Source organism: Ixodes scapularis, unplaced genomic scaffold, assembly GCF_016920785.2.
Source record: "Ixodes scapularis isolate PalLabHiFi unplaced genomic scaffold, ASM1692078v2 PGA_scaffold3__209_contigs__length_174095766, whole genome shotgun sequence".
Lineage (NCBI taxonomy): Eukaryota > Metazoa > Arthropoda > Arachnida > Ixodida > Ixodidae > Ixodes > Ixodes scapularis.
In genome coordinates this window covers 71,926,237-71,945,985 of record NW_024609868.1, presented here as the reverse complement: position 1 = coordinate 71,945,985, position 19,749 = coordinate 71,926,237, and the positions used below count along the sequence as shown (strand labels likewise).

Here is a 19,749-nt window from a genome sequence, read left to right as displayed (position 1 = left end):
AGGAAAGTGCAAGAGGAAAAGAGAGAAGTGAATCTCGCTTTGTTTTAATGCGGGAGCAAACCCAAATTTCTCACTTCAATGGAGTGCGCGCGAATGAACGTGGAAGACAGCAGGGTTGGCCGCCGCGTGCTAAACAACGCTCCTCGAACTATAAGAAAACAATAACTGATCATCTTTCGGTGGCGCGGGAGTCAACGAGTTATCAGAGCTCTGCAAGTTATGAGTCGCCCCCCGTTCCCAAATATCAGTCCTTGCGCGCGCGCGCTTTCTCCATGCCGTCGCAAAAAAAAAAAAAAAAAAAAAAAGCCAAGACAAGAAGGACGATAAGGAGCCGTGCATGGTTGTTTCTTTCTATGTCGCATCCTTCGCTTATTTTGCTTGGTGCTTGGTTTCTTGTTTCGCTCATGTAATGCCAGTGAAGCCCGTCGCCAGCGCGTCCGTGAGAGGCGCCACCATCAACCCGTTCCCCCCCCCCCTCTTCCCCCCCCCCCCCTGTTCTTTGCTTTGACGCGTTTTTTTTGTATTCATTTTATTTGTGAACAACTGACTCGCCGACTGGCTCGGTTTAACTGAACGTAACTCCCCCCCCCCCCACTCCCCCAACCCCTCCCCCCCCCCCAAAAAAAAAAAAATATATATATATATATATATATATATATATATATATATATATATATATAAATAAAAATGTATAAAGACCCGGGCCCATTCCATTCCCATTCCATTCCGGGCCAAAAATCTAATTCCATTCCCATTCCATTCCCCTCGACGTTGCCGCCATTCCATTCCCATTCCATTCCGGGGTTGCGAAAATGCGGAATAATTCCGGAATCATTCCAACCCCGGAGTGGCAACTCCGCAACACTGGTTCACGTCACGAGTTATTCGAGACTTCGTTTCTTTTGCTGTTCGATTGGACGAGAGGTGCGGGCACCCTGGTCGAACATTTTCCGAAAAGAAGAAAGAGCATTTGTTTCTACCTCAGCGAACGAGCGTTTTATGACTACCTTAGCGAAAAGAAGACTGATCGTGCCTCTTTCTTGGGCCTGCCTCTGACACACGTTGCCGGCTGTAAAATCAGTCCCGTTCACGAAGGAAGAGTGCGCGACGTCGTACGTCACACCTGTGTCACCTGGAACCTTGCATTATTTCCTATTCACCAGCATATCGTGAAAGTAGTGGCTTAACTGGTCCTCGTCCTTCTCATGAACGAACTGGGCTGGGGACACCCTTGGAACACGACATCCGGCCGCCACGTGTCCTGGTTTTTGGCATACGATTGGCGTCCGGGCCTCACACCAAAGTGTCAAGCTGGAACCGAACCGAACCAGAAATCGGTACCGATCCGTTATTTTTAGCCGAACCGAAACTGAACCAAACCGAAATCTTCGCCGCCATCTTGGAACTGAATTGGAACTGAACCGAAAAAAATATAACGGTAACCGGTTCAAAACGGTTCATGGTACGTTTGTTATTTTCGTTAGTGTCACAAAATTAATTTTTGATAATAAATAATTGGCAACTGTATTATTGATGAAATCGTCATATATAGAATTGCAATGTATCAGAAAGTGTGGGTCGCTTTTTGTAGTGGCACCGGAGGGGTGCCATAAATAATCTATACTGCTCAGATTCCTATACCGCCCACGGAACGCGAATTGGAAAACCCTGGGAGTCCGCAGCGGCCTTTTGAATCCCCTGGTATCTGTAGGGGGGGCTCTACTAAATTTTTTTTTTATTTATTAATATTGTTCACCCATTTTTCAGGGCGGTTACAGGAGTGGAAGAAAATGACATATCAATACATTTCACAATGTATAAGAAAGTATACAGTACAACCACGCGGATACAAGCACACAAGTTTTGACACACTTTCTGAAAATGTTTGAAATATAACTAAAAGACACAATCAGAGCACCAAAAAGCTTCGCTTCTCCAGCGTTTCCTCAAAGGCAACAATACTTTCTGTATTTACAGTATCTTCTGGTAGATCGTTCCATTGTTTAACAGTTCTAACAAAAAACGAATACTTAAAAATGTCATTGTTTACCGGTTGTATTTCAAAGGCCTTGTTATGCACACTCCGCAATGGCCGAGTCGAGCGTGGTAGCAAGTAGCGGGAGATGTCGATGTTCAGCTCGTTTCGAGAGCGCTTAAAAAGAAGTTTAAGTCTGGCGATTTCTCTGCGACTTGACAATAAAGGGAGGCTTAGTTCTTTGAGCATTGAAGTCACCGAGTCAGTTCGACCATACTTTGAACAGATAAAGCGGGCTGCCAATCTTTGTATTTTTCTAACTTATCAATTTGGTTCTTCCTATACGGATCCCACACAGCACAGGCGTATTCCAGGATTGGTCTTACCAGGGTTGTGTATGCGGATAATTTTACATTAAACGGAGAACGCCTTAGATTGCGCTTCAAGAACCACAACGTTTTAATAGCCTTACGATACATACTATCTACGTGCAGTTTCCATCTTAAATCTGAGGCTATCGTTACCCCTAAGTACTTTAAATGATCAGCTACTGTTAAAGACACATCTCCTATGTTATAATTGTAACTAAGAATGTTTTTTTGCTTGTTATTCTGAGAAATACAGTCTTTTCCGGGTTCAGCTTCATTCCCCATTTTTGACACCAATTATCTACTGAGGCGAGCGACAAGTTTAAGTTTTCTTGGTCTGCAGGGCTACGAACTTTAGTGTAGAGCAGGCAGTCGTCTGCGAATAACCTAAGTGTAATATTGGAGCTCACTGTTTCCGCCAAATCGTTGACGTAGCATAAAAATGACACTGGTCCCAGAACTGACCCTTGGGGGACTCCCGACGGCAGCCTACAGACAGATGACGCAACACCATCAATAACTACGAACTGCCTCCTATTTCTAAGGTAAGCGCTAATCCACTGAGTGACGTGATCATTAACTTTGTAACTAGTTAGTTTTCTTATAAGTCCTTCATGAGATACCCGATCGAATGCTTTCGATATGTCTAGACAAATCGCGTCTATTTGCGCTCTTTCGTTTGACGAGCACGAAAAATCATGAAACGTCTCAAGCAACTGCGTTACTGTGGACAACCCTCGTCGAAATCCATGTTGGTTTTTATAAAAAAACTTTTGAACTTTCAAAATAGTCGTAAAGACTTCTGGAAATTATGTGCTCAAAAAGCTTACAGGAAGTGCATGTTAATGAAATAGGTCTGTAGTTTGTTACATTATGCTTATCTCCCGATTTGTGAACTGGAACGACCCTGGCACACAACCAATCCCTGGGAACGGTAGGCTGTTCTAAAAAGACCCGAAAAATAATTGTCAAGTATTTAGAAATCCACTCTGCATATCGTTTTAAAAATTCATTAGGGATATTGTCTGGTCCAGGTGACTTTTTGGAATCAATATTTAGTAATAGTGAAAATACTCCTTGTTCGGTGATAGTGATGTCCGGCATAGATCGAAGCGAGTCGGTACCTCCAGTGCTCAAATCCGCGGTGATATTCGATTCAGCAAATACAGAGCCAAAATATTCGTTGAACCGTCTGGCTATAGTGTTCGGGTCTAAAACGTTTTTACCATTTTCCGTAATATACTCTATTTTCCCCTTTGAAGGTGCAAGGTATCGCCAGAATTTCTGTGGTGCCGTCCTCAGAAACTGTGGTAAAACGGAAGTAAAATAATGCTTTTTAGACTGATTTAATTTGCATTTCAATTCATCTGAAAGACGGGAAGCGCCACCTTGGTTTGTACATTTTTGCTGTCGCCTTCGTTTTATTCTACGCTGTAATTGAATAATGTCCCTTGTAATCCACGGACGTTGCCTATAAATACGTTTTTTCCTTTTAGGAACAAATCGTTCTAAGCAGTGGTTGATAATGTCTTTAAAACGGCACCACAGGTCATCGACGTCCTTCGCGTCATCGAATCTAGATAACGATGATTTTAGATAATCCAAGATATCGACGTCGTCGGCGTTGTTAAAGTCATGCACATAAACTACCGGACGCTTCGAGACCGCCATTGATGATACAACATTGCAAGTCATCAGGACTAATTTATGGTCTGAAATACCATCGTGCAAAGACACAACACTGTCACTCAAATTTGTACCGACGAATATTAAATCCAGTACGGAGCTTGAAGTTTTTTCCGCTCGGGTAGCCTCATTTACGACTTGCGTTAGGTTCAGGTTAAACATCATACCAAGAAGCAATTCAGATGATTTGACGTCTACGTCGCCTACCTCAAGGTTGTTCCAATCTATTTTGGGCAGATTGAAATTACCTGCAAGAATAAAGTTATCTTCGTTAATGAAGTTAGCAATTGTGAAATCGTAAATTATTTCCATCGTGGACAGTGGGGAATCAGGAGGTCTGTAAACCGCTCCTATTACATACTTTTTGTCACAGAAAGTAATTTTGCACCATACACTTTCGGTATCTGGAAGATCATCTATCACTAGGCACACGATGGATTTTTTAATAATTACAGCAACACCGCCCCCACGCGTTGGGCGGTCTTTTCGTACCATCTTGTAAGCAGGTGGAAGTATTTCCTCGTCTTTTATGTCTGCGTTGAGCCACGTTTCTGTGACAACGACAATATGCGGATTATATAGCATTAGTATATGTTCTAACTCGCTGACTTTATTGACGAGACTTCTAGCGTTCATATTGATAAGTCTGAGCGGTTTTGTTTTTGTCTCTCGCGATTGTCATTGATTCGGACTTTGTACCTTATCTCTCAGCTTTGTTCGGCTGGCGGTGTTGTCATCCCATACGAAAAAGTCGTTATCGATTTGAATTTTGTCGTCGAAAAGTTTAACTCGGGAAATCAAAATGGCGGCACAGCGAAACCAAACCCGAAACTGCACGCCAGCGCCATTGTGTTTGGATGGATCGGCGGTAGCTTACGCCACCTAAATTTAAACAAAAACAGAAATATATATATATATATGTATATATATATATATACTGTAGCTTTTTTGTTCTTTACCCGGTTTGCCCGTTGTTTTGCTAGGCTTCTGCTGCTTTGCGGATGGCTTTTGCATTTAAATCTTTTTGTGATGTTCTTCGCTCTGACTGTGTGACTGGATGACTGGAGCAATGAGAAGAGAAACTGAGGGATAAGAGGATACGATAGCGCACGGGGTCTTCAGAACGCCGAGCTTTGGTCAGAATGATTAGTGGGTAGACCTTTCGCATTCGAAGGCTTTCGACATGTGCGGCGTAGACAAAAGCAGTCCTTGTGTCCACTGCACTCATTGAACGCGTTAGAAAGCCGAACGCCGGCGTCTGGCGTTTGACTTTCTCATTCAAACGCGTTCGTCAAGTCCAGTGGAGTCAAAGACAGTTAGCTTTAGGTCTACCCAGTAACCATTGCGATCGGAGCTCAGCGTTTTTACCTCTCCGCGTGGTCTCGTTTCATCCTCTTCCTCAGTACCTCGGCGCATAGCCTTCGCCGTTAACCCCGATACGCTGAAACGAAGCATACCAACCGTACACGCATCGTAAACGTGCATAACGTACGGCTTCCGATGGTAATATCTGAATACCAACGAAAGAGCCATCCACGAATAAAAACTTGAAAACTCCCTGCAAATAATGCATAATCCGTTCTGCTAGCATAAAGACTTATTGGTAAAAAATATATTTAATAAAGTTGATTTTACAGTCTTTCACACAATGAGCCGTCACATTGTCTGCCCTATACTAAATAACGCGGGGAAGAAATGTTCCAAATATTGTTGTGAACGTTTGATAATTGTACGAAAAGAAAACGTTTACACTGTAAATCTTGAATCGAACTTCTACAGGTGTATCTTCAAAGTTTTGTGACAGAGCTCGTTCGTCGGTACTTGTTATTTGATAAAACAAACATTTTTAACTCCTAATGATATTAACGTTAGTTGCCGTAAAGAAGTCTCCACAGTCAAGAACCTATGGCAGGAATTTTTTATGTCCTTTCAATGTGACGCTGTATGAAGGAGACGACGTTATTGTGCCCCAAAGCTTATTTATCCAGACAGCCTAAGAGACCTGAAAATTTCATCTCAGATTGTTTTTCACAATCTGTTCCACGCTTTAGCATAAAAAAGTATGAAATAATTATATAAACTGCGGAGTTGGTGACAGATCAAGGACGAAGTGGAAGCTCCTCCTATGTCTTTCCACTTCAGCAGAGAGAACGCTGGAGGGGGTGTCGCCTCCTCTCCAACGTTCGCTCTGCTAAAGTGGAAAGAGGTGAAAGGAGCTTCTACTGCCTTCTTGATTTGTCACCGACTATAGATATAAAAAAGATGGCTGCGAATATTATCTTCAATGTTCTATAATGTATAAAATGCACTATTTTGGAAGCGACCGATTTAATTTGTTCAAAAGATACTTAACAGTCCTTTTCAGCATTAAAAAATAACCCATATTTTTATCAATTTTACCGCTAAACTTCTTACCGCCCTCTACCCGTTACATTTATTTGCAAGACCTAAAAAAAAACTATACTTCGATACTACCAGGAAACGAGGTAAAATGTGCAATGCCAACTTTAAAATTCGGCTGTTTTATAAGTATAACAGCTAAGTATGGTTGGAGTAGATGGGTAACTTGTTGACAGAAATGGCTCGTACTCCTGCATGTTGTGCGTAAACGTAATTCAAACTCAGCTGGTCTTACTTTGTGAGCTAATGCGCATGTAGTAAATAAACTATTATTTTTTTCAAAAGTACAGAGCCCACTGCACGCGTGGTCGGAGTGGGCTCGACTCCACAAGGCGGCGCTTTTATCGTCGGCGCCCGCTGGCTTCGAGGTTTTTGAGAGCGAAGGGGAACTTCAGGCACTCGCGTCGAGCTCGCCAAAGTGGCGCCAAATAACGAGAGCGAAGTTCCCCCTCGCTGCAAAAAAATCTCGCAGCCAGCGGGCGCCTACGGTAAGAGCGCCGCTGCACGGGGGCCTTTCCACTCCGGCCGCGCGGCGCGATGGGCTCTAAACTTATGAAAAACACTGTACGTTCTCCTTTTCACTCGTGGGTGTTCAGGCGGAATCGAAAAAAGGCTAAGTTTCTGCATAGATATAATGTTTCTTCAATTATGGCGCTTATGTATACATATTTCCTCAGAACACTAAAAATATTAAATCCCAGACAAAAAGTCAACTAGACAAGAAATTGTTCACGCGTGTTAATATTTTGTTTCTTTTTGCTACATATGGTAATCTTCAACCAAGTATACCATTTGTCTCTTCCCCAAAATGTCTTCACCACTGCAGGGAGCGATCTCTGACGTCTTGCCACGTAGGGCTGTTCTTGGTGTAAAACTGCTGGTACCACCTTCGGAAGTCGGCTATGGTTCGGTCTTCTTTCTGCAGGGGTGGATTCTTCCAGATGGTCTTGTTGTTCCACACGAGCATGTCTCTCTGGAACTAAATATTGAAAAAAAAAGACGTCTAGAAGGCTCTTGTTTTGTTTTTCAAAAAGCCATTTCATATATTTGCCGATTTTAAGTTGGCATTGATCAATTTTCGAGGAAAGCCGCGACGGCGTACTCAGTTTCGGTGACAAAATGATTGTTTTTATTTATTTCTTCGGGAAGTATTATACATACAAAAACTATTTATGCTTTAAAACTGGCCCGCTTGTTGCAGGACTGGCCGTATTCACGGCTGATCTGATGTAGATACTGACATCGTAAGAAACGGGCTGAATCCTGAGTTCTGACCTCCTTATTATCGCACCGCAACGTAACCTATAGGATTGCGGCGTCATATCCTATAAGAACGGCGAAGAAAATATCGGAACCCAAGTAGGTTGAATGAAATGTGCGCCGCCCTGTGTTTTTGTTTCAATAATAGCTAAAGTTTATCCAAGGTAGTCATAAACACAAAATAAAAAAGTCCCGCTAAGCACAGTTGCGCCTGTGCGCGACATCCGGCATAGAGGAATGATGTTTTGTTTGGCACGCACGCACGCACGTACGCACGCACGCACGCACGTACGCACGCACGCACGCACGCACGCACGCACGCACGCACGCACGCACGTATGCACGTATGCATACATGCACGCATACATGCACGCATGGATGCATACATGCACGCATACATGCACTCATACATGCACGCATGCACGCATGGATGCATGTCGTGTTTTAATTTTCCCCGTCAGAAATACGTCGTTTTTCCATCGGCTCACCTGCACTCTATCTGTTCTTTAAACTTTAAGCTTAGAGCGATAGATAGCATGTAAAACGAAAATCTGTATAACGTCACAATTCAGAAGCATGTTATTGAAAAACAGGAGTCACCTATGAAAGCTAGACATGCATCGCAGCGCTAAACCAACACAAGAAAAAGCGCTGACGTTAGGTTATTTTCAACGTAACTTTCCACTGATGCAGCGCTGAGTGTGCGTTGTATTACTAATATAGCGACAACCAAGCGTTGCCTCAGCAAGGTCAGCGTTATTTCCAGCGCTGACTAATAGTTCTGGTGTGGCTCAGCCCTGTTTGTGTGAGCATGTATTTATTCGAAGCCAGGACTGTTAAAAAGAAACTTACCGAAAGCTGATAAGCTCTGCTGCTCACCAGACGAAAAAGGAATGAAGTGCTCTGATCGCAGTGCATCCTATGAATAAGCCGTATTTGAAGCGGCCCTTCCGGAGTGATTGAAGTAACTGTGATCTGCTTTCCAAACTTGCAATCGGTGCGGACAACCAGCAGCGCTGGTCCCTGGAGTTTGAGGTACGAGCGGTTGTAGAGAAAACTTGGGGTCTTCCCAAACACTTTTATGTCCGCGTCCATGTCCACGACGCATTTGTGAGCCTCCGTGTGCCAATTGGCCTTCCAGATGTGCGTCAGAAAACGCCCCCAAGTGGTAACCCCGCCATTCTGCGAGAACTCTTCTGCAGTTACAAAGAAGTTTGGTCCATGGAAATACTTAAAGTGCACCATGTCCGATCCGTTTTCAGCGAGGTCTCGAATGTGACCTGTGACGGTCTCTTCGTAGCGCTTGAACAGTTTCCAGCCTCCGCTGCTGATCTCAGGCACATCTTCAATTTTCCACGACGGCTTTTCGCCTTCGGCGTGGTACCACACACACAGAAGTCCCATCACTTCGTCCGTTTCCCACTTCTTGATATGAGCGAATTCTGGAACTGAAATGCAAAAATACAGCACTGATACTCAGGCGTAAAGCTTCAATCCTAAATAATAACAAAATCATTCGTGTTGTATGTATCCTTCAGAAAAGAAGGCATTAATTTTTTTTTTTTTGTGAATGCCTAATTTAATCTTGTGCCTGTGAATTTGAGTGGAAGATTCGTTTTATGTAACGTAATCGAGCTCACTTCCATTCTGACGAATTATATTTCTCTTAACACCGAATAGTAAAAATATTTTATAAGAAAATATTAAATAAAGTAGATTTAATATATATTTCATTATTTGTTTTGTAACTTACTTGAGCATTTAAAATATAATCATGATTTTCTTTTGGTTCTCGACTCGCAGGACCTGCTTTATTTAGAGGTTTTATTTCGGTTTAAGCAGTGTATGCTCAAAGATGACTCGCATGAAGTATTTAATTTTAACAAGGCAAAAAATTTTCATGACTGTCAGTATTTCATGTCCATCCTCACGAATCAGATTTCTCTTAACACCGAATAGTAACAATGTTTTATAAGAAAATATTAAATGAATTGGATTTAATATATATTTAATTATTTGTTTTGTAATTTACTGGAGCATTTAAAATATAAACATGATTTTCTTTTGGTCCTCGACTCGCAGGACCTGCTTTATTTAGAAGTTTTATTTCGGTTTAAGCAGTGTATGCTAAATGATGACTCGCAATAAGTATTTAATTCCATTAAGCAACCATTGCTAATGACAGGCAGCATTTACCAGCAAAATGAATTCACAGATCTTCACAGATCTCAAAGCGAGAAAGACTCGTCCACTGGTCAGACATTAGATTAGGAGGGGCAATGTATCTTATGTCTGATGCTCACACGGTTTTAGTGATCAAGCGCATGATAGAACACAATACATACCTAACGTAACGACGTACCAACAAAATTTAAAAATGTTGCAGAGTTATACGTGATACGTTTTGATAATGTAGCAAAATATTAATCAGGCGAAATAACACCTTTTGATAAACTTTTTTTTTTAATACATCAAGGGATCGGAGTTATTCTTCGGTTAAATTTTCTTTTCCGAGTAACTAAGATAAAAAGAAAACGATGCATTGTTTGTTCTTAATTTCTGAATCTATACTTCGTCTCACCTTACGACGGACTAAAGGCTAAAGCTACGAAGCGCCATATCCAATTACGAGTCACTTAGGAATTACACGGTAATCCGCTTCGATGCACGCATCGGTGCCCGGATCTCGGATCACTAAATGGGATGGGCGGACAGTGGTTCGAATCGAAAAGCACTCAGTGATTCATCCATGTTACGTTGCAAAGGAAGCGACGACATATAGGCTCTTTGCAGTGTCGAAGCCATAGAGCATTATTCGTGCACCCCTAATCAATATTAAACATGTCATTGTTCAGCGTGGAACGTGATTGGACTTGGCGGCCCGTGACTTTTGCCTTTATTACATCATAGGATGAGACGCAGTATGGTTTTCATTGCACTTCGTTTTCATTTGGTTTTATGGTTTAGTGATATAAATAATGCATAATATTCAATTATTGCGTGTTGAGCTCTTTCAAAGACTTTAGAAAGTTTAAAAATCCTTACCTTAAATGACGTGATCTGCGTGTAAAGCTCCATTTGGTGCAAATGATTAGAGCATGTGTTGATCCCATAGAAATCAAATCTGGATTGAAAGCTTACCTTTGGCGTCGTATGGCACGTGTACGCAAGCCCCGTCACCATTGAATCTCCAACCGTGGAAAGGGCATTCGATACAGTCGCCGACCACTCTTCCCAAGACTCCCAAATGTGCTCCGAGATGGGGACAGTGAGCGTCCGTCACGTGGGCCACGCCGTCCTTGGTGCGAAACGCAACCAGTTCTAAACCTGCACAAAGAATTTCCCTATGATGCTATCACAGTGTGTCACGGCCTTTTTGGCTGCTCCAGACAACTGAGGTATCAGATCTGTAGATCGCGAGAGCATCATGATCGCGAGAGCATCATGAGCCTTCTCGATTTTCTGAACTTCGATCAGCTGATGGTGACAAGGAGTACCTAAATTGAAGCTGATTAAATTTTTCATATACTTATTTTTGTTTTTATCTTGAAATTGAATAGTTCATTGAAAAAAAATGACTGCTGAAACATCTTGGTGGCGAGGTTTCACTACACAGATGAGGTACTTAAAATACTGTGTTTAATGTGCTTTCTTTGTATCATAGTGTGCAATACTTATTGGTGTTCTTATAATAAAAATTATATTACGAATTTCTTACTGCACACACCAAGTTCTTTCATGCGGTAAACATTCTAATTCTTCAACTTAGATATAAATTTTATTTCTTAAAACTCCTAAGAAAAACGAAGAGGGAAGCTAAATTTGGTTTTAAGCATTAGGCAAACGCTCACTAAATAATTGACTACCCAATCTTACTGTCACGACAAGGACAGTAGTAGCAGAAAATGTATTGTGCGTTGCTGTGCTTGTATCGTATTTATTTATTTATATCTACCGTTCACCTTCTCTTGGAGGCTGGGGTAGGAGGGGCGAGCACATATTACTTCACAAGATGTTATACAAAAGTATCAAGAAATGTAGTAAATGCACAGCAGTAATAGAGAAATGTAACAACAAAATAAGAAAAAAATTATTGCTTAGGGTTGAACAGCTATAAAATCAATAAAAACAAAAACCAATAAAAATGGCATTTGTTGCAGACATGGTGCGCATATAAACTTGGTACGTATTGTTTTCCTCGATGGCGCCAACTTCGTTGCGCGTAAAGCGTGAAACACATGTGAGAATGTACCGCGTCGTGTCGAGTCGCCAAGCGGCGTAGCCATAGGAACCGCCAATGCTGTGCCGTCCCGTGAAAGCGCGAGCGACGTTAGCGGCGCGATGCGACGCGATTTTTGGCTCAAGGTGTGTTAGGCTTAAGCCGTCTGAAAGAAAGCACTGCAAAAACCTAGCGCTCGAATGGGACTAGAAGGCAATGTTCCTCTCTCTTGTGCTCTCGCCTTCCAGCGGAGACTCCTCTATTTTGCGTCGCCCCGTTCGTTTTTTTTTCCGGAGACGGGCTTGTTCCTTCGCCCCCCGGACACCCTCCCAGCGTACCTGCGAGTGCGCTCACTGCCTTGTCGTTACGACATTTCAAACTCGTTCTTCCCTCTTGCGCTGTTGGCAGACCTAGTGTGGCAACGCACTCTCCTTTTTTTTTTTTTTTTGTTACTGGCAATTTTTGGTGCGACGCCCATCTGTTACAGCAATTCGCGTTAATGAAAAGTGTTGAGGGTCAATTATAATATAACGCATCTTGTGTTAAAAACAAAATGCAACTTCCGTGGCAGCGTTCACATTGAAGCAGCTGTCTGTTAAAGTGCCGGCAAGTAAAAGCGACTTCACCGCATATTTTGCCATGACAAGTGAAGATAAGTCCTATTTTTGGTCTCGCGATTCCAACAAAATTGCTAAGTGCTATTATAAGGCAGAAGAAATTATCTGGCTACAACCCAGAGACACTAACGCTCAAAGATTATCTTATACAAATGCGCCTACCAAGGACATCCAAGCGCTTCACCGCTTCAATTCCGAGAGCCTCTGATTCGAGAACTGGGATCCAGCCGTTCGGGAATACAGGAGGTAGGTCTGGTCTCGGAAACCTTATTCGAGGTGTCTCCAACTGGGTGAAAAAAGAAAAGAGGAAATGTAGGTATCTTCTTCAATATTTGAGAAAAGAGATGAGCATAAAATGGACATTCATGCCACAACCAAAAAAAATTTATTAAAAAAAAAAAAAGAACAGATGCAGGTTACTATATATACGGAGAGAATTAAAACGTCAGGGATGGCCTTCGTTTCTCCCGTCTCCAGCGTGAGCTGCTTCTTTCGGTAACGCTTCAGCGTCTCTCGAGCGCCATGGGTGCGCCCGCAGCCGAAGCGGGGAGACAACAAGCTCGTGCCGGAGGCCGTGCATCTGAAAGAGACGCCGTGACCAGGGTGTAAGATAGACAGGTGGGGAAACGAGGGCCAAATGAGCGACCGGATTGTGTTTCCCTCGGTTTTCTCTTTTTCTGTGGCGCCATCTATGTGGAGCACCGCGAACTCTCACTCTGGGTAGGCGACCGGTAGTGACCATCTAAACTGACGGAGATGATTTCTCGTGGATTTTCAATGGAGGACTGTCGTGCTCTCGGTTTATTTTGCGCACTCTCCCATAGAGTTTCATGCAAATCCGATTCCGATTTTTTTCCTCTCGCCGCAGCGCCATCTGTCGCAAATCGGGGGTACCCGCAAGCAGACGAGTACACAATGCGGTCACGGCGCTGCGGTAGGCTTTCTATGGGCCATTTCCCCACCTGTCTACCTTACACCCTGGCCGTGACCCTCTTATCCAGTCAGGTACCATAACATTCCCACGTAATACCATCTCTTATATCGCTTCCCCTACTATGGTAGCAGCATTTGCGTTGGTCGCCGTACATCCCGTAAATAGTTAGGATTTCGCCTCGCTAAGAAGCATTCCTATTACAGTGGTTCTAATAGAGCTTAACCACACACGTGGGTATTTCTGGGGTACCCTAAAATTTGGTTCCCCAGCAATAAAAAGGGTCAGACCTACTCTTAACAAAAAATGGTACCAAAGTGAGGGGATGGCGAAATTTTACTTCTTGAGCGAGTAAAAGGAAAAAGTGTGTGTTACCTACCATGTGCTGCATGTAAAAAAAAAAAAGAAGCGATAACGTACGCCCTTCACATCAATCAAATACTTTACCAGGGGAATGACCTTAAGGCTGGTTCACGCACTGGCGTAAGCAACCTTTTATGGTTGCTTACGACAGGCAGCGCAGTAGCAGTGATGGTGGTCGTAAGCAGCTTAAATGCCCGCTACCTCGGAGTCGGCCGAAGTCGGCCGCAAGTGTGTGAACCAGCCTTAACTCAGCAAAAATCTATAAAATGTTTTGCGTAGTCGCGACTGCAGCACGCTTGCAGCCTTGGGGTTCTACACTCTAAACTTGAAATAGGGCCTGCCACCATCTATCGCCGTGGAAACACCTAGAAACAGCAGAGACAGCCGTCTCTGCTGCTTTGGCGAAATCGGTATGTCGGTGCACCGATGGCAGCATTTTCCTCGGCGCTGGACGAAATCTAGTCAGCGTGCTAAGGGAAATCAGAGGCCTAGGTGATAAATGAATGATTGAAAAAATGTATAAAAAAATGAATACCTTTTTAATAAATGAACATATCGGTCGTCCTGAATGTTAATTAATTTGTGACACTTTTAGTTACGTTTTTTGCGCTATTCCCAGCGCAGAATATGTTTTTCTAAATTAATAGGAACTTAAAGCATTTTACTGCGGGAAATTTGTCTTTCGCGTGTGAACCGCGGAAGCATTCGCTCCCCAGTAATATATATATATATATATATATACAGATATATATATATATATATATATATATATGTATGTATATATGGTGTGTGCGATAAGAACGTGCAAAACATAAGTTGCATCACCGAGCTTATAACCACCGATATATTTAAACGCGATATCGCTAAGGAGCCCGCGTCGCAGAAAAGCCGCCGTCGGTGTCGGTGGCGCTGTGACGGGAAACTCCTGATTGCTCGATAGGGTCATCACGTCACAGCCACATGACTTTGCGCAGGAATTTCAAACAGCCCACAACGCTTACACGAAACGTGACGTCACGCGTGGAATGAAAGTGATTAAAAAGCATGCTATGTAATGCGAATTAAAGGTCTCGACAGGTCTCAAGCGATTTCACTCTATAAAGTGAGTTTTAAATGAACTTGAAGTGAAAAAAAGTGAAAGCCGTTTACAAATCCCTGTAACGCCGAATTGGAGCGCAGCTCTTGAGGAGGAGGAGTGAAGGCTACTGAGGGGAGGGTAGACCCCTCCTCCTTCTCCCCCTCCTCCCCTCATTCTTTAATATGCTCCGGGGGGGGGTCACGTGACCTCGGGGGGGGTGTCACGTGACTTCGGGGAGGGGGGTCACGTGACCTCGGGGAGGCGTGACCTGGGAGTCACGTGACCTTGGGTGTCACATGGGGGTCACATCAAGGTCACGTGAGCCCCAAGGTGACCCCCACGTGACCTCAGGGGGTCACGTGACCTGGAGGGGTCACGTGACCTCGGGGGTCACGTGACCTCAGAGGGGTCACGTGGGGGTCACCTTGGGGTCACGTGACCTTGAGATGACCTTGGGAGGGGTCACGTGACCTTGGGAGGGGTCACGTGACCTCGGGGGTCACGTGACCTTGGAGTGGAGACCACGTGACCTCGGGGGTCACGTGACCTCAAAGGAGTCACGTGACCTCAGAGGGGTCACGTGACTTGGGGGTCACGTGACCTTGGGGGTCACGTGACCTTGGGGGTCACGTGACCTTCAACGGGTCACGTGGGGTCATCTTGGGGTCACGTGACCTTGAGATGACCTTGGGAGGGGTCACGTGACCTCGAGGGGTCACGTGGGGTCACTTGACCTTGAGATGACCCTGGGAGGGGTCACGTGACCTGGAGGGGTCACGTGACCTTGGGGGTCACGTGACCTTGGGATGACCTTGGTTACGCCGACGGCGACGCCGACGCCGCTCAAGCCGGGAACGGGCCCCTAAGAGCTGCGCTCTAAAATGTTAGCCGGTATTCCAACCCACGACTCTGGTTGCGAGCCAGACACGCTACTGTCTACACTCTAACACAAAGTCTGCGTCTTGTTTCACGCACAACAATCGGAGAGCCAATCAACGCAACTTATGGAGGCAGCTCAGCGAATGACGATGCCGAAACCTATGTTTAGACCAAAAAACGCAGTCTGAGTTGTGACATCAAGCAATGCAAGAGTGACGTTTTGCATTGCTTAATGTCACAACTCAGACTCCATTTTTTGGTCTAAACATACGTTTCGGATCGTCATTCGCTGAGCTGCCTCTGTAAGTTGCGGTGATTTGCTCTCCGAGTATTGTGCGTGAAAGAAGACACACAGACTTTTTCTAGAGTGTAGGCTATGTCCGCTACACTTCCTTCTCACTGGCTGGAAGAGCATGAGAAGCAAATGGGAAGGCGATGCGAACGGGTCCAGATAACGCTATCGCGTTCCACTCGTAAAGCCTCAGCTTAAGCGTCCTCCAAGTTTTGCATAGGCTCTCATATGTACATTGGACAGATAATCATATAATATCCCCCTCGAATAAGGCACAGTGAAAAATACACCTTATCTTCAGGATTATATCTTCTATTTAAAATTATGATCGATTTAGCCACCAGTGCAGCAATTAGAGTACGCACTCGTTTCTTCATGCGTCTAATTGACAAAACAATAAAGAAAAAGGGCACTAACGCGACGTTAGTTCATCAGCTGAATTGTAGCTAATACGAATTCAAGAGAGTGAAACAATCTAAAACCTCGAATATGCCTACCCGTACACTTCGCAATGTACACGAGTCATTGGTCTTGATTTGTTCAATTTAGAGCGTTAAAACATCCAGCGTCATTGCTCCCCAAATTCCTGCACTCTCATTGGCCAAAAAAATATCCATCTTGTTTGGCACTCGGGCCGCACCACCATTCAAACCTGGCACCGATTCTTCGGAATTTCTAATCTCGCAGGTGTATTCAGAGACTCAGGAACATTAGGAATTGCTGATTGTGGGCATGACAGATAGACATCACTGATAGCAAAGGCCTCGCAGGGCGTAACGTCATATGTTCATGTTTATCTCGCTTTGTGATTCGTTGTTCAGCCTTCCTATTGTCTGATGCTGCAATTCCATTGGCTGCGGTGCGATAATAAGATGGCCTTTACCCGCCGTACCATGCGTTTCTTTAGGATGGTTCACACACTGGGGCATGAGTCCGACCGAGCGCGACGTTAACGTTTTGGGGCGTTAATCTTATTTCACGGTTTGCTACGGAAACGGGACGATTGTAAGCGGCTCGAGACCCCGTCACCGCAGGAACCCGTAAAAGGATTAATATCGATAGCCGTTGCAGGCCGCACTCGGTCCGGATCATGCAAGTGTGTGAACCGCCCTTCAAGCCGGTAGTGCCCGCAAACACAACGCTGCGAAAAACACGCTTGTCGACCAGCGGCGCGACCTAATGGGAGCCCACCAATACAAAATAAGCCTCAACCCCCTCCCCCTTAAAGAAAAGAGAAACAAGATGTATATGTAAATATTCTTTTTTTGCTGCAAAAATTAATTATGCATGACCAAATATAGTGCTAGCGGGCGGATCCATGTCAATGTTTTAGAACTATTCTTTGTCTCATTCAAATATTAAGTGATATTCTGAAACATTCAATATGAAAATTGCGGCTCGAGGAGTTTTCTAACACAGGGAGACTTGCCGAAAACGGGCGAGAACGGCCTCGTTTTTCCATGAAATATTTCATGAGATAACTTATAACTTACCTGCGAGATAACGGTTATAATTGAAAACATTGCCATCTGGTTCGGACCGATATAGCGCTACATTTGAATGAATGGAGGTTGGGCAGTGCCCAAATTTGTATTTCGATGGGAAAAAAAACCGCTCTTTTCCTTTTATTTTTATTTTTAGCGGGCACGTTTTAGTTAAATGTTTTCATTTTTACCAAAGGTCGTTGTTTCCTTTCTAGGCAATGTTACTAGAAGCTCAGTTTCTAACGTGTTGCGCATTACGCTCGCGACCGCTTGTACTAAACTTCGTTTCAGCATCGGTCCGAGCGCGGCCGATGTTATGAGCCGAAGGCCCAATCAAACAGCGAAACAGGCACAACGTCATGGCGTGCTCTCTGCAGTTGATAAGATCAGCCGATATTCGCCGTGTCTCTGTGCGTGCTCCTTCGCCGGCTAGTCCTACCAGGCACAGAGAGCACGCCATGACGCTGCGCTTTTTGCGCTGTTTGATTGGCCCTTCGGCTCCTAACATCGGCCGCACTCGGACCGAAGCTGAAACGAAGTATACAAACTTTTTTGCGCCATTGTTTAAGCGTCGCATCGCGCCCCTGCACAATCCTTTTCACTCTAGGTACGAACACAGCCGATGCTACGGCCCTGTGTAGCCAATCAGGGAGCACCAAAAGGGTATCATCTTGGCCAATCATCGCCTTTGTGCGTTTACTGTCACCGATTACGTCAATCTCGCACAGTGAGTACAGCCCGATTCTGCGCCTCTTTCTGTCGGTGATTAGATGGCGATATCAGAGCCACAACGGGCGCCGTAACGACGCACTTTTGCCGATACTTGATTGACTCCATCAGATCACGTTGCAAGGAGTTCTTGCGACGTCACAAAGTTTCACGGAAAAATTAATGTCAATAATTTTTTTGATAACGCTGCTGTGAACTAATCGGTCTAGAAAAAGTCTGAAACGATCAACTTACTTTCTTTCTGGTCGCGGCAATATTTCGCTGATGCCAGTAGAGGACGCACGACAGGCAAAACAACACTGATCCAATGGTGTAACCAATGATGCTCCAATTGTTGACAGGTAAGGGCAACATAAAATACTCCGTTACAGGCAACATCTCGAGGGGCGTCCTGAACGCTCGCGGTAGCCTGTATCGGGCCTTCTTGCCGGCCAGCACAAGTACGACTGAAAAGACCGCAGAGAGGTGTGACGCTCTATCTATTGTTTCTCATCATGATGAAATAGAATAATTACAGTGAGCCATTTCCCACTTTCCTTGTTCGTAACCGAGTGGCCTCGGCATCCAGAGCGGCTGGGGCACAAATTGCCCTTTCTTCATGCAATAAAAGTAAAGAGCACACCGCTTCGTTGCAGAAGATTGCAAACCAGTCTTATTAAGTGCATACCTTTCAAGAACAAAACTGCCAAGAAATGACCAAAAAACCAACAATACAATTTTTTTAAAGCGCCAGCTGTAACAAAGCCATATCAAATCATCACCATCTGTTCAGGTAATATTTAATGCTATTGTTTTAAGCACTATTCCAGTCTTACGTTTTTTGAAGAAAAAAGAAACAAGGTATACCGATCGTTTATCACGTGCCATTATCTGTAGCCTGGCGTCAGAGGAAATTACTTCATTCTATTTTAGACCGTATTGTTTTCAGTCACCAGGTCGTTGCCTTCCCCTTCTTACACCATATTATGCGAGATGGTATTTCTATGCTCCTAAACTGTGCAATTAATCGAATTATAGCTATTGTTCGACTTATTCCGCTGGCTCCTATACTTCGTTTCAGCTTCGGTCCGAGCGCGGCCGATATTATGAGCCGAAAGGCCAAGCAAACAGCAAAAGAGGTACAACGTCATGGCGTGCTCTCTGCAGTTGATAGGACCAGCCGGTATTCGCCGTCTCTCTGTGCCTGCTCCTCCGCCGGCTAGTCTTATCAAGCGCAGAGAGCACGCCATGACGCTGCGCTTTTTACGGTGTTTGATTGGCCCTTCGGCTCATAACATCGGCCGCGCTCGGACCGAAGCTGAAACGAAGTATAATAAAAGGAATAACCACCGCAGAGGCCAAAGCATGACAAGGCAGATTGAAATCAATAAACTACGGCGGGGGTACCACTCGTGCGGGATAAAGGCCCGTTCACTCCTGCAACCAAGTACGACCGAGAGAGACGAGACCTGTTAAAACTCCTTATTTC

The 19,749-nt window shown here is 44.3% G+C and overlaps 1 protein-coding gene across 1 annotated transcript; it reads right to left on the bottom strand.

Annotated features, from left to right (window-relative positions):
• Positions 1-7,243: 7,243 nt before the first annotated feature.
• Positions 7,244-18,659, bottom strand: LOC115314634 (cholesterol 7-desaturase nvd 1). The gene is made up of 5 exons (XM_040504254.2): positions 18,516-18,659; positions 12,688-12,811; positions 10,831-11,016; positions 8,542-9,137; positions 7,244-7,408 (listed from the first exon to the last, which is right to left on the bottom strand). Exons 1-5 carry the CDS (start codon positions 18,657-18,659, stop codon positions 7,244-7,246), a joined length of 1,215 nt encoding a protein of 404 aa, XP_040360188.1.
• Positions 18,660-19,749: the final 1,090 nt, after the last annotated feature.

What these genes read in the sequence shown, in the direction of transcription:
- LOC115314634 (XM_040504254.2), bottom strand. Translation starts at nt 18,659, where the DNA reads ATGTTGCCTGTAACGGAGTATTTTATGTTGCCCTTACCTGTCAACAAT. An exon ending in TTGCCGCGACCAGAAAGAAA is followed by an intron (nt 12,812 to 18,515) that starts GTAAGTTGATCG and finishes TTTTTCACCCAG; the next exon opens with TTGGAGACACCTCGAATAAG. An exon ending in GAAGCGCTTGGATGTCCTTG is followed by an intron (nt 11,017 to 12,687) that starts GTAGGCGCATTT and finishes TTCTTTGTGCAG; the next exon opens with GTTTAGAACTGGTTGCGTTT.